Source organism: Lutjanus erythropterus, chromosome 5 (assembly GCF_056507025.1).
Source record: "Lutjanus erythropterus isolate fLutEry1 chromosome 5, fLutEry1.hap2, whole genome shotgun sequence".
Lineage (NCBI taxonomy): Eukaryota > Metazoa > Chordata > Actinopteri > Lutjaniformes > Lutjanidae > Lutjanus > Lutjanus erythropterus.
This window is the reverse complement of record NC_139321.1, coordinates 11,073,035-11,086,287: the sequence shown is the minus strand read 5'-3', so window position 1 is coordinate 11,086,287 and position 13,253 is coordinate 11,073,035. Positions and strand designations below refer to the sequence as shown.

Below are 13,253 nucleotides of genomic sequence, written 5' to 3'. Positions count from 1 at the left end.
TCTAAACTGCATATGTGGAACAGCGACTAACGGGAAGGGTTCAGCAGACAATGAATTCCTCTTCCTGTGAGTGCAAAATCCAACATGGCTGCCTTCATGTAATGAGTTGCATGTTTTTGGGAGGAGAATGTTTGCTAATTGTGAAACAGTCACAGTAAGAATAACAGTTATCACTAATATTTTGACATTAATATTTACTTTAGTGAAACAACCTATGATTGCTTAATATTTTGTACCTTATTTTTGTAGTAAAACATGTTGAAAGTATTAGTCTAATGAATTTCATGATGCGATTTGCTTTATTCCACCACAATCACAAATATACTCTAAAACAAACTCATTTAGACGATACAATCTTAAGATACGTTTCAATTGGAAATTTAGATATTTATATTTATAGATTTTATATGCATTTACATATGCAACCTGCTCCCATTATAATCATTTGTGTGTTACAAACAGTTATGAGCAAATGAGCACTTGGTATGTTATATTGACCAAGTCGGTTTACACTGACCAAGCTGTTTTTTCCTACCAAAATGTGTTAAAAAAAAAAAAAAAAAAAAAAAAACAGAACCAAACCAAATGAAATGTGCCAAATTTTCCAAAAGAAATAAACAAAACTTGTTTCTATAATCAAAATGATTGTCATCAATGAATTTTCATAAATGCCTGACGTATCAAATATGATATCATTATACTGTTAGGTCCATTAGGATTAGAATTTTCTGGCAATGTTTTCATGTCAAACTTTAGAGGGTTATGTCTTCTGGTTAATGCTAAGAAATTGCGTAAAAAAAATAGTTTTTAATCTTTAATGCACTGAGAAATGTGGCTGTAACCAAATCCATAGGCATGTTATCTTGAAGCCTTGCTGGCTTTGTCAGGTGCCGACACAGAAATAGAAACAGGCCGTCTCCGAGATTATCAGTTGTCATGTTTTACCATATTGTTCACAAAGTGAATACAGAAAACAAAGGGCACAAATAGATAAGATGGCCTATAGTATAAGAGAAGTAGATAATGAGGACTAAAAATAGAACTAACACATTTCATGCAAACAGCACAGAGGCCAAGAAACGGAGCCAGAACTTGAGTTTGCTGTGTTTACACGAGTCTATATGTGTTTCTCTGTGTGAAGATGAGCGGGACAGGAGGGGTGGGGGGCACAGCAAGGAGAAATAGCTTCAAAGATGATATTTGAGATTGGATGTAAATTGCGGTAAATAAAGGAGCCTGGAGTGTGGATTTACATACTGAGACACTGTGAGGCTGGCCGGCTTCATGTTGACAGATGAGAGGGAGGGATGAAGGTTGGCAGCTGTTTTCCTTTACATGCTGGGAGTGACAAGCAATCTGACACCCAGTGACTGCAGATTATATGATGGCAGTAAGCAAATCACTGATGAAGGCCATGTAATACGTTGTAAGTTAGGAGTAAGAATTTCTGCCTTTACAGAAGGGGTGCGAATCACCAGTGGCTACGATATTAAGACACAAAACGATGTTATTGCAATTATAAAGGAGTGAAATACAGTCTAGTCTAGTCTAGTCTATGCTCTCTATGGCTAGTTGTAGCCATAGAGAGCAACATTGCAATTTGACCATAACAAGTGATGACATCAGCTGTTTATAACTGTTAATTGTCTGTTAATGTAGAGCTAAGCCTGTTATTGTGAAGCCCACTGCTCCGAAAACACTCACTCTGGAGTTTGGTTTCAGTGACTGCCTGCTTTACTGCCTGACAAACTCCATTCACAATTTGCTCAGTTTAACCATTATAAACCTCTACTCCTTTTAACAGATTATGGTTGATTTCTTACAACTCATAAAAACATAAAAACATTATTATTCCAGTGCTACAAAATTTAATTTGCATTGGCACTATTAATAATTTATGTAATAAAAGATAATGTGACACTGCTGTGTCCACTTTTGTCCTCCACCGCTGATTTACAGGGCACCACTGGAGAGAGAATAAAGCCAGACTGCAGAGTAGTGTGTTCTTGTTTCCTGGTTTCCTGTATGGAAAGAAAAGAAAATGCCTCCACCCAGGGATAATTATTGAAGTGACTGGAAAACAGAAAGATACGTGTTCCTTTAAGGTGACTCCACAGCATTTGAAATAAAACATCTGCTGGAGCTGCTTGGGAGAAGAAATTTGTCATCTACCTCTAGTTGTTTACCATTTATCTCCCATGTTTTAAGTTTAATTCTGCTGGGGACGATCATGTCACATAGCAAATAAAAATGGAAATTCAAACCGACTCTGCAATGTGGCTCTCCTCTCCGTGAGGCTCCCTGCTGTGGCGGTACATCGGCGCAGAATGAAACACTTAGCACAGTGATAAATAACATGCAGGGACCATTGCAAATAATCCCTCCAATGGTTATTAACTTAGAAATAAACGCCCTCCAGGGTGCGCACAAACAGAGCAGAACCAAAGCAGGTGGAGGCTGGGTGGAGTGGAGCAGCAGTAACATCAGCAGAGCACACGTCAGCACACACAGTGAATGTGAATGTCTTTAAATAGGCCGCCTGATCAGTGCAGTGAGATGTGATTGCTGCGGTTGTGGTTGTGGTTAACCGTCGGTTGACACAGCAGAGGGTGATGCCTGACAATGCCATGTTATAAGCTGTTAATCTGCTACGTAACTGCAAAATAAATCTTATTGTAGTATAATGAATAATAATAATAATGTGAGTGTAACAGAGCAAAGATAACTGAACCAGAAGGACCTGAAAATACACCTGACAGATGAGCCAATTTCAACAGACACAATTTATCACAGGGCATGTTGCCATGGTAACAATGCACGTTGCCATGGCAGCATAAGCATAAACTAATCATAAAGCACTTTTATAGCACGTTTCAAAACAGAGGTCAGCAAGCAAGCTCTAAAAAGAAACAAGAGAAATGCGGAGGTGAAAGCAGTGGAGGGGTCACAAGATAAATAAAGAGTGTTTCTAAGATGATTAAAGGGACGGGAAAAAAGGAAAAAAAACTTTGTTCTCTTACACACATTTCTGTTCTTTTTCCTCTAATCTTTTAGCCCGGGAATCAGAGGAATCTGTCGAGCTCATGTTTTCGTTTGCTCTGGCAGATACGTCTTTCGCTCCCTCTCGCTCAGACAGAATCCCGCCAGCCTTGGAACCTGTTGAGCCAATCACAACCGCTTATTTAACATGGGAGCATCACGGGTCCAGATTTGAAACGTCACGTGTTACTCATTTCGCTGCTCTGACTGGTTGTAGGTCTGTCCAGTTGCATCCAGTCAGAAAGTCTGTCCAGCTCAACACCTCAGGCTCCTGAAACTCAAACCAGGCAGTGTTGATCCATTGCCTGTTTCTCACCTAAAATGTTTTCAGAAACATAACTATACAGAAACAGAGTGACAGAAAGATCGGGCGGCCGCCGTTCTGTGTTCTGCTTGGAAATGGACCAAGTACAGCTACATCACATGTTTCAAGGGCCTGATTGGTTGTAGGTCAATCCTGTTGTATCCAGAGGCGTTTTGGCCTGTGTGTGTTATTAACATCACTTGGAAATTGAAAATAAATAGAGAAGTTCCAAACTAATTTAAATTTGTAAATTAGTCTTGCGATATCAGGCTACTAATCTTACTGGATAGTTGTACCTCTTCAGGCTTATCACAGTCATTGAAATTAAACAATCTGCGAGGCTTTGAGGGGGAAATCGCTCTCAACCGCTCACAACTCAGACAGCCTGTGACGAGGGGGTCATGAGTAGACGCTGCTTTATTCATGGGGCATGTAAGCCAAAAGGTTTGTGAACCACTTCCTCATATGTTGCCTGACATCACCAGACTGATTTGCAAATGTGAATTAGTCTGGAACCTGTCAGTTCATTTACAATTTCCCAGGGGTGTTGTCAACATGTGCAGACCAAAATGATTCTGGTGCTCGGTCTGTTTTCCAGCCGCACACAAAATGACCGCCTCCTGGTTGCAATCGTTTTGGTATTACAGCTAAACAGCGCACTACTACATTAGAAATAGGAAATGTAGTAACAGAATCTTTAGAGGCGTTGCACTGGACGCACCTGCTCACTGGACACAAATAAATAGACCTACAACTAATGAGAGATGTGAACGTGTGAAATGCGACTTTTTAAATCTGGACCGGTGACTATGGCTGGTTTTTGTTTAAAAAATTATGATATCAGTACCAGTATCAGGACCTTTAAAATGATACAGATACCTGTAGAGTACTTCATTTGATACCTTTTTTTTTTTTTAAAGGTGCGTCTTTATGATGACTGCTTGCTGTGATTGGCTGAGAGCAAAATCATATAAATCATCATTTTCTTTCCAGAACTGGGTACCAAAAAGATTGAATGCAGGTATCATTTGGCTGGACAAGTTTTTATACTACTTTATACTATTTTTATACTACTTGATTTATTTCAAAGGATACCTTACAGGTGTTGAGAACGGATACCCAGCCCTACAGGTGACGCTCCTCTGTCAATTATCATTTAGATATAACCGTATAACGGTCGTGATTTTTTGAGTTTATCAAAGGCTGGTGGAATTCTGCCTGAATGGGGCAGGGGGGTTGTATCTGCCAGAGTAAATAAAAAATGAGCTTGACGGATTCGTCTGGTTCCCGGGCAGAAAAACCCAGTCATTATTAGAGTTAGACAGAGTCCTATATGTCACGGCCTGACTGATAATCGGTGAAAAATCTTGGTCGTAGCAAGGCAGCCTTGATGAACCTTAAACCATCTGAATTAAGAAATCATTTTTAAAACTGATCGGAAGCCTGGAGGAGGATGTCTGGGTAATCACATCCCTAAAAATAATAGCAGTGATGATAAACGTCCTTGCTGCAGGATTTTTACAAAGCCTGGAACAATGCCACCATTTAAGTCTCGCTAAAAAAAAAAAAAAAGGTGTTGCTGTAGATGAGAAGATCTGAAAACAATCTTCTCTTTCACTGAGTGACAGCACTGATCTATTTTTAGCGATACTACTTAGTTGAGGAAAACATGATGGAAGAAGACTTTGAAACAGTTCTTGCAGGATGATGATAGCACTGATCATAATAATGTGTAGGTGTGTTATAATTACTGGGGAGACCTGTGTTTTTCTTTTTTTTTTTTTAGTCTAAATGATGTGTGCATAATGTTACTAAAAATCTAACTGCATCTTTTAAGATTGATAAATGTGCTGTTTCTACTTTAAATACAGCTATTTTGTCATTTTGTGTCACTGCTGTCAGCTCGCAGAAACTTGACATTTGCTTTAAAAAATGGTCAGCACGAACGCGGAGAACATGTAATTTGTACTAAATAGGCTGCGACGTGTAAAACCACTGGTGTCGACCTTTAATAATAAGAGTGAGAGTCGATTCTGTGGTGGAAATGTGAATTATGAGTATCGTAGTTGAGGAGAATATAAAGAATGAGTTACATTTGATGATCGTGAGATAGTTTGAGAAGTTTGTTCCTGGTGGAGGATATCGACCTCGGGGTTATCGCCTCCAGACTTTGACTGTAAAGTTGAGGCAGGAGTGGGTGGTTTGCAAAGCATCGCTGTGGAGTTAGACGTCTTCTTTATGTGCCATGAGCATGAACAGTGAGTCCTCGTCTTCTCACAAGCTGCTCCAATTTTCAATCTTGGAACTTTTTATGCTGAATTTCTGGGTATTTCAGGATGGTTTGGGTGAACGCATCAGAAAAGTGTCAGATCAAAAGCTGCTTTCTTATTCCACAGTCAAAGACCGCATTTATTGAAATGACGTGTGATATCCCCGTAGCATTAAAAGAATCTTTATCATGATAATAGAGTAATTAAAGTGGTTTAAAGAGATAGTTCGGAGAATTTAATGTGGGGTTGTATGAGGAACTTATCAGTGTATTAACAGCAGTAGATGGTGGTCAGCGCTCCCCCAGTTTGGAGAAGCAGAGAGGAGTTTAAGTTTATGCTATATTTAAAAAAATGTTCACCACTTTTTTATGCCGTCAGACAGCCTTTCCTGATGGGAAACCACCGTTATAAAAGGGAAATATCATTCTCTTCAAACCAACCAAACTCCACAGGTAAAATCAGTTGTTTTAACAGGAGCTGCTGGTTTATCGCTGCTTCGATCTGTTAGTTTGTTTGTGTTATTGTGTGACTTCTGTGAATCTGAGCTATCCTTTTAAAACACCAAAGCCATACAATAATGCAAACAAACTAACAAATTGAGGCAGATGTAGACCAGTGACTCCCATGTTCTGTGAGGTAAAATAACTAATTTCACCTATGGCGTTTTTGTTGGTTTAGCAAGAGCGATATTTTTGTAGGTGTCTACTGTAATACGCTGACTATACACAAGTCCGAACTATCCCTTTAATACAAAGGGAAGTCCACTGTATTGGGCTGAATTTAAATGCAGTAATGCTGTTTTTTTTTTCAGTTTCAAACTACATGTAGAAAATGCATCTCCCACAGAAAAACAGGCTTGATAACTGCATCCCGGTGCCAAACACCCCACCACTACTCCCTATAGGTATCAATTACCAGTATGGAGTGTTTCCCCAGTGACTGCATGCCACTATCAAGGGAATCCCTGCTTCAGTTTCATTGAGTAAGAATATCCTTTCATGCACTAAATGCTCCTATCTAGGTTAAGTGGTGTATGATGCCTCGGTAGAAGGCAGAATGCCTGCCAGTGACTGTTTCTCTTGTTTAACTAGTCACTCCACATTATCTGATTGGCTGACTTTAAATTAATCATTCATTACGACTGTGTCAGTGTTTGGTGTAGCGTACTTGCAAACTAGGTCATTTGGCACGAATGAATGTGCTCTCGGGCTTCACAGGGACGGACATCTTGCATAAGCCTCTGAACTGAACATACCAACACACTGTTACAAAAATCCCACCATTCAACCGTACATTTATTTGTCACACAGTCATGTTCAACTTGAAAGCTTAAAACTACAAAGCACTTACAAATACTGCACCAGTTTCCATGAATCTCACTTGTTTTGTTCGCTATCGAAGTGCATACATTACACATATAATCCCATGACTGAACAGAACTAAATATAGTAATGTTTTACTGAATACAGTGTGCCAGCAGTGATATAACGCTACCTTTTTAAAACAGCAATAATGCAATATTTATACAGTATACTGAGCATACATTTGGTAAATCAGAAATAACTACTTTTTTGGCCACATGTAGTCAGCAGAAACAACACTGTTATATTAGCATCTCGTAAATTGACATCGGCATCCAGCAGATATGAAGCAACATGAGCATTAATTTGGAATCTGTCAAATATAAGTCCAGTGTTTACTCTCCTTTTAGCTCTGTATTTGCTCTCCGCCAACTTGTGAGGGAAATATTTGCCCTTTTAGCAGTTAAATCCTCCATTATATTCACCAGCTAGTTGCTAACTTTATCTGGTGCTGAGCACTTACGGTTTCTGGGTTTTTTTTAGAGCGTTTTCAGCACAAACAGCTGCTTCTGCAGCCAAAACCAACATTGATGTAAGTGGTGAGAGTGAACCAAAACGACAAGGTTGAGGGGAGAAACCCAAAACAACGAGCAGAAAGATGCTGAAGCGCTCTCTGAAGCTGAGGGGGACTGCAAAGTTCAATGACAGTTCTCTGTGGGTTTGTCACAATGAGTGACCTCTTCCTCATAGAAATCAAATCGAATATTGTTATTGTGCATGTACAACAAGATTCAGTGTGCTGTACCAAGGTAAACAGGAGGAATTAAAATATTTCTAAGTTCTAAGTTGAGTTCTATCCATTCGGTCCAGTAATTTCTACCATAACAATGAAGCCAAATTGTGTTAGTTTTTATTTGATGCAGGCAGCAAAGGGCCGCTGGCAGGAGTCTGCTCATGCTCTTCCAACTGAGACTGAGACTGAGACATATTTAACAGAAAGTTCCTAACTGCAGGTGCAGAGAATTCTCACCCTCCAGGAAGGGTCTAACATAAGATGCTATTGAGTTGCATTATGGGAAGTATGGGATCCAGTTTGGCTTGACCCGGGATTTACCTGCGGGGCAGCTGGATTTGCAAGATCACAAGATCATGTGAGAATCCATCTTGCCAGGCATCAAGTTATCAGTTTGTGTCAGCGAAAGTGGTGAAGCGTCTTAGGAGGGACTACTGGCAGCTGTGGGCGTGATTTTAGGTGTGACAACAGCGAGAAGTGTCCATGGAAGCGACTCGTCTCGAACAAACAATGGCAGCTCCTGAAAAGATTAGCATGAATACTGTGATATCATCAGTTATATCGGAACTGGAGAGTATTTCTTCATTGAAAGAAAGAATGGCACTGAGGGTTTTTCTCCATGGAAGATGTTTTCACTCCTCTTTCGACCGACTTCAGCAAGAGTTTGATTGCTTTTTTGAAAGTGCGTGCCCTTTTCCAAACGGTTTCTAAGGACGACTTCTAAGATAGTTCTGTGTAACGGACCACCTGGCGTGTCTGGTTAACTCAGGATATCTCAACCTCTGCTGCACAGATTTTGATAATTAAAAACCAGCTTAAAGAAGTGCAATACTAAATCATTGGATTGTCTCTTTTAAAGGACCAGCATGTAGGATTTAGTGTCATCTTGCAATGAAGATGTAGTAGACTGCAACCAAATAGCACTCGTCTCACTCTTTCCTTCCAAGCATGTAGGAGAAACTACAGTGGCTGCCAAATTCATGAAAAAATGTGCTTGCTTTGTCGATTTTAGCTTAGAAAGTAAAGAAAACATGATTCTTATTTTCATGTGATTATGCACTGCTGAAAACATACTAAATATTATATTCCTTTTCTGCCATGTTCTGACAATCAGTCCCTGAACATCAGACACACTGGATCTTTAATCTAGCCTTTCATAAACATCCTGTATTTATCCTTCCCATTCAGTTCACTTCGAGATTGTTAATCTGATAAAAAACAGAAGGTCAAGTATCTCTTGATGATCTCTTGTTCTCTTGTCACGTGTGAGTCTGTGCCCTCTGTCGGACAGCCGACGCCGTGCAGAGCGAGGTATTCCCGCGGTGTCAGCAGGAGCGTTGTTTCCTACATCTGTAGGAAACATGACGTGATTATCATCTTCATGCTATAATTACTGTCTTCCCTCTCGGTGAAGCGATCACAGGCTTCTCTAGAGAAAATTCTGCCACATCCAGTGGATTCCTTCGTCGTACATCCTCCCCCCCCCCCCATCCACAACACGGGCATCGGGGCTGGCATGCAAATTGAATTACAGAAGATATAGAGCTCCATAGGGTACTGAGAATACACTCGATTCCTCTGAATTCCAGTGCCGCGCGTGCGTGTGTGTGCGTGTTTGTGTGTACGGTGAAAGAGGGAGAATTAGTCCTCACATAACTGCTAGAAACGCAGGCAATACAACAACAGTGCTATAAAAAAAAAAAAAAAAGAGGGAATAAAAAATCTTTTGGGATTAGTCCTTGGAATTGACACCCCCTCCCCCCTTCCCACTGCTGAAAAGGACTTTCCTCTTGCCAAGTGGCAGTGTGTATCAAGGCCTTCGCTTCAGAATCGCAGCAAATGAGCTATGTTTCTCTGTTCTGTTGCCATGGGTAACACATCTTTTTCTTCTCATGTCTAATCTTGGCTTCTCTTTGAGATATCTTCCATTTGGAAGGCCTGCCTGCTGCTGCAGCACTGGCACTGTTTCACGGCCTTGTCAGCTATTAGGCTTTGCTCGGTGGCTAGGAAATCATGCTGCCTACTTCTCTATGTATGGATGGATTATTTGATCAAATATGTACTGTTAACTGGCTGTCTAATCTATATCTAAGACTTGCTTTGGCATCTTAAAGCTGCATGCTGTACAGTCGTCACGTAAAAATGTAATGTTCGGCTTATATAAATTACATGAGCGTGAGGCACAAAGGGAGGCGTGGGGTTGCACTCGCATCGTTAAATCTGACTGGAAGAGAGAAATCATGGCTGATAGTTTGGATGTAAAACACTTTCTGTGCAGTGGGAGTGGACAAAAGGACACGGCACTGTCAGCTTCCAACACTTTACTCATCCACTCAGCTATCATGGACAGCTGGTGTCTTTTTCATAACCTGAAGAGACAATTGTTTTTATTTTCTTATTTGTTGTGACTTGAATCATGTGCGCATTATGAAACAGAAAATCCAGACAGAACAACACTTCAGTATTCAACTGTTTTGGTACGAAGCGTTGAGTCCTCTTTAATAACTCTAATTTATCTTTAATTTTAACAAATCACTGTTTTTTCAGGCCAATTTAACAACAGTGAGCTTCATTAGAGATTTGAAACATCTCATTAAGTTTATGTAAATTTTTCCTCTTCTTTTAATAGGATATTATTTGTGACAGCAGTGGAGCAGTAAACATGTATATGTGTGGCTTTATTTGTTCTCCATGCAAATTATTGTCTGTGCATTCTCTATAATTTAATAATATAGTTAGAAGTGGCAGGGACCATAATAAAGAGGGAAAAATGCATAAGATAAATATATGCATATGTTTAGTAGGGGAGACCGGGGGCAATTGGAACATTACATTTTCATGTTCCTTCATAACTCACCAACTGCTTGAGTAGTGGTCGGGGGCAGTTATATACTAACACACATAAAAGCACACATCAAAGTAATGACATTACTGTTTTATTATCTATCTTTTGTATATGGTTCAAATTCCTTTAGATGTCAGGCATCATGTTTACTCAAAGTAAAAGTTTATCTCTATTTTTGGAGGAGATTAGGCAGCTATTCAAATGGTAACTAGATTTTAATTATTCAAATTGTGTTTACTTGAAAACATTGATCTACTGATGAGTTAAGACGTTTAATAAAATGGTACAAGATAAACATATTAACAAGGTGCTTACATTGGGTCATGTAGCTCGGGAACAGTTGGACCACAGCTACCAACACCTGTATCAGCGTAGTTTGTTTTTGATAAAATTAAGAAGCAAAACAGTGCACATCCAAAAAGTAACTTCCATACTCACACCCTTTTAATTTAAACAAAACAAAGGCAGACTTGCTGTAACAAGGTTTGATCATGTTTTCTATTTCATGTAAAACTTTGTCACTACGTCAGTAATCTTCATACACAGATGAAGATTGTAAGCGTGTAAAACAAGTTTAAATCACCTGACACCTTAAGAGAAGGTGGCCACTGGCCATTCAAATTCAGAGAAACTGAGATTATTGTATATATGAGCACATTCATCGCTGAAATGAAAATTATAAATGGTAGTCGTAGTGGTGCTGCAGTAGTGGTGCTTTAAAATGACCCTGGTTCTTATCTCCACAGGTGAATACACGGTGATGACAGCTCATTTCCATCTGAAGAGGAAGATCGGCTACTTTGTCATCCAGACGTACCTCCCGTGCATCATGACGGTCATTCTCTCCCAAGTGTCTTTCTGGTTGAACAGAGAATCAGTGCCAGCCAGGACTGTGTTTGGTAAGTGTCTGCTTTTGTCAGCCATAACCCTCCTCTACTTCTTCTTTCATACGAAGATTCATTTCAAATGCATAATAAATCTGAATCTCAATGAAACACCCACATTATCCCATTAAGTTCAGATTATTTGAAGCTGTATGAGAGATTTATCCACTGTCAGTGTATCTACAGTAGATGGCAATGGCACGCCCACAAATTGGAGAAGCTTAATAAGCTAAGCGATGTACTTCTGTGGACAGGGTCAGCAGCAAAATGTATTTCAGCCACTTTAAAAGAGGCCCACCTAAAAATATATATATATACAACACCTTAAGGGTACGCTATATTTAGAATATTTTCACTGCTTTACTTTGCTATGGCAAAATCAGCAAATTTACCTCAGATAGCAGTTAATTAGTTTGTGTTATTGTGTGACTGTGGTTAATCTTACACAGAGGTGGCCTCACTCGACTCAGTTTGACTCAGCACGTCAGCACGGCAGGGGTTTGCATTTCCATTACAACAGGGCTACCCACTTGAAGGTGTGTCTTTTACTTGAAGACGAGCTCGAGGAGGCTCAAGTCGAGCGGCTGTGAAGGGGTGGATAAACCGTCTCTGGGATAAACACACTGGAAATTCAATTTGGAGCGGTACGGTTTGGCTTGGCGTGGCCAAAAGCGCCGGTTGAAAAGGCCCAAGTAACACAGACAAACTGAAAGATCGAGGCAGTGGTAGACCAACAACTCCTGTAATCTGCGAGGTAAAACTAGTGATTAAAGTGGCTTATCTAATGGCAGTCTCCAGTCAAAAAAGAGGCCATCTGACAGCAAAGTAAAGCAAGTTTTGTCAAAATTGTCTTTGTCAGCATCGAGGGATTGAACGCAGTGCGAAGGACTGAAAGTTGATGACAAGTGGAGGGCACAGGAGAAAACAGGATAAAGAGGAAAGAGGGGACATTTCTTAGAGGCTTCAGTGTTTTTTTTTTTTTTTTCAATCCAGTTGGACTTGTTTGTAAGCCAAGTGGAACTAATAGCAGTGACCAGAGGAGACTGGTTCACTCAAAGAAAAAAGGAAGAAGAAAAAAAACAGGTACAGAAGTCAAGAATAAACTGTGTCCTTTGGCCAAATGTACTGAACCTGCTGAGCAGTTAAAGCATTACTGAAGGTCAGTGGTTATCAGGGAAGTGCAGGCGAACAGTAACATTACACTGTACAGATAAAAAGGACAGTAATGAAAGGAGGGAGAGGAGGAGTGGCGACATACAGTAAGCAAAACCAGTGATACTGAAATATTACTTCTTTTTGTGTATTTCCAGGTGTAACCACTGTTCTCACTATGACGACACTGAGTATAAGTGCGAGGAACTCCCTTCCCAAGGTCGCCTACGCCACCGCCATGGACTGGTTCATCGCCGTCTGCTACGCTTTTGTCTTCTCCGCTTTGATTGAGTTTGCCACCGTCAATTACTTCACAAAGCGCGGCTGGGCCTGGGATGGAAAGAGTGTTGTGACTGACAAGGTAATGAGGAGAAAAACACGTCTTTTTGACAGGCTCCATTTTCAAAGAGAATTCATTAGCATGGTAACAGTGTGTTGGAAAAGGCGCCGCTCGCTGAGCTTTAGAAACATTTGTTGGGGGCAGAGGGAAGCTGTGATAATGGCTGCTTTAACCCTCCACAAGGGGAGCCAAAGTGCTACAACTGTTTCTGAGAGCTAATTAGCTCACAGGTAAATGACAAACTCTGATTAAATATCAGAGGAATGAAAATTTGCTAATGCTACCTTTCATGGCGCTGAAGATATTTCTATCTCACCTGGACAGA

The 13,253-nt window shown here is 40.2% G+C and overlaps 1 protein-coding gene across 4 annotated transcripts in view; it reads left to right on the top strand.

The window, feature by feature from the left end:
- Nucleotides 1–13,253, top strand: part of gabra2b (gamma-aminobutyric acid type A receptor subunit alpha2b) — a 53,063-nt gene that overhangs the window by 36,197 nt on the left and 3,613 nt on the right. For all 4 annotated transcript variants that reach the window (XM_084718786.1, XM_084718784.1, XM_084718783.1 and 1 more), the window contains 2 exons: nucleotides 11,299–11,451; nucleotides 12,747–12,949. In XM_084718786.1, coding sequence (XP_084574912.1) covers nucleotides 11,299–11,451; nucleotides 12,747–12,949 — 356 coding nt within the window. The remainder of the gene's footprint in view (nucleotides 1–11,298; nucleotides 11,452–12,746; nucleotides 12,950–13,253) is intronic.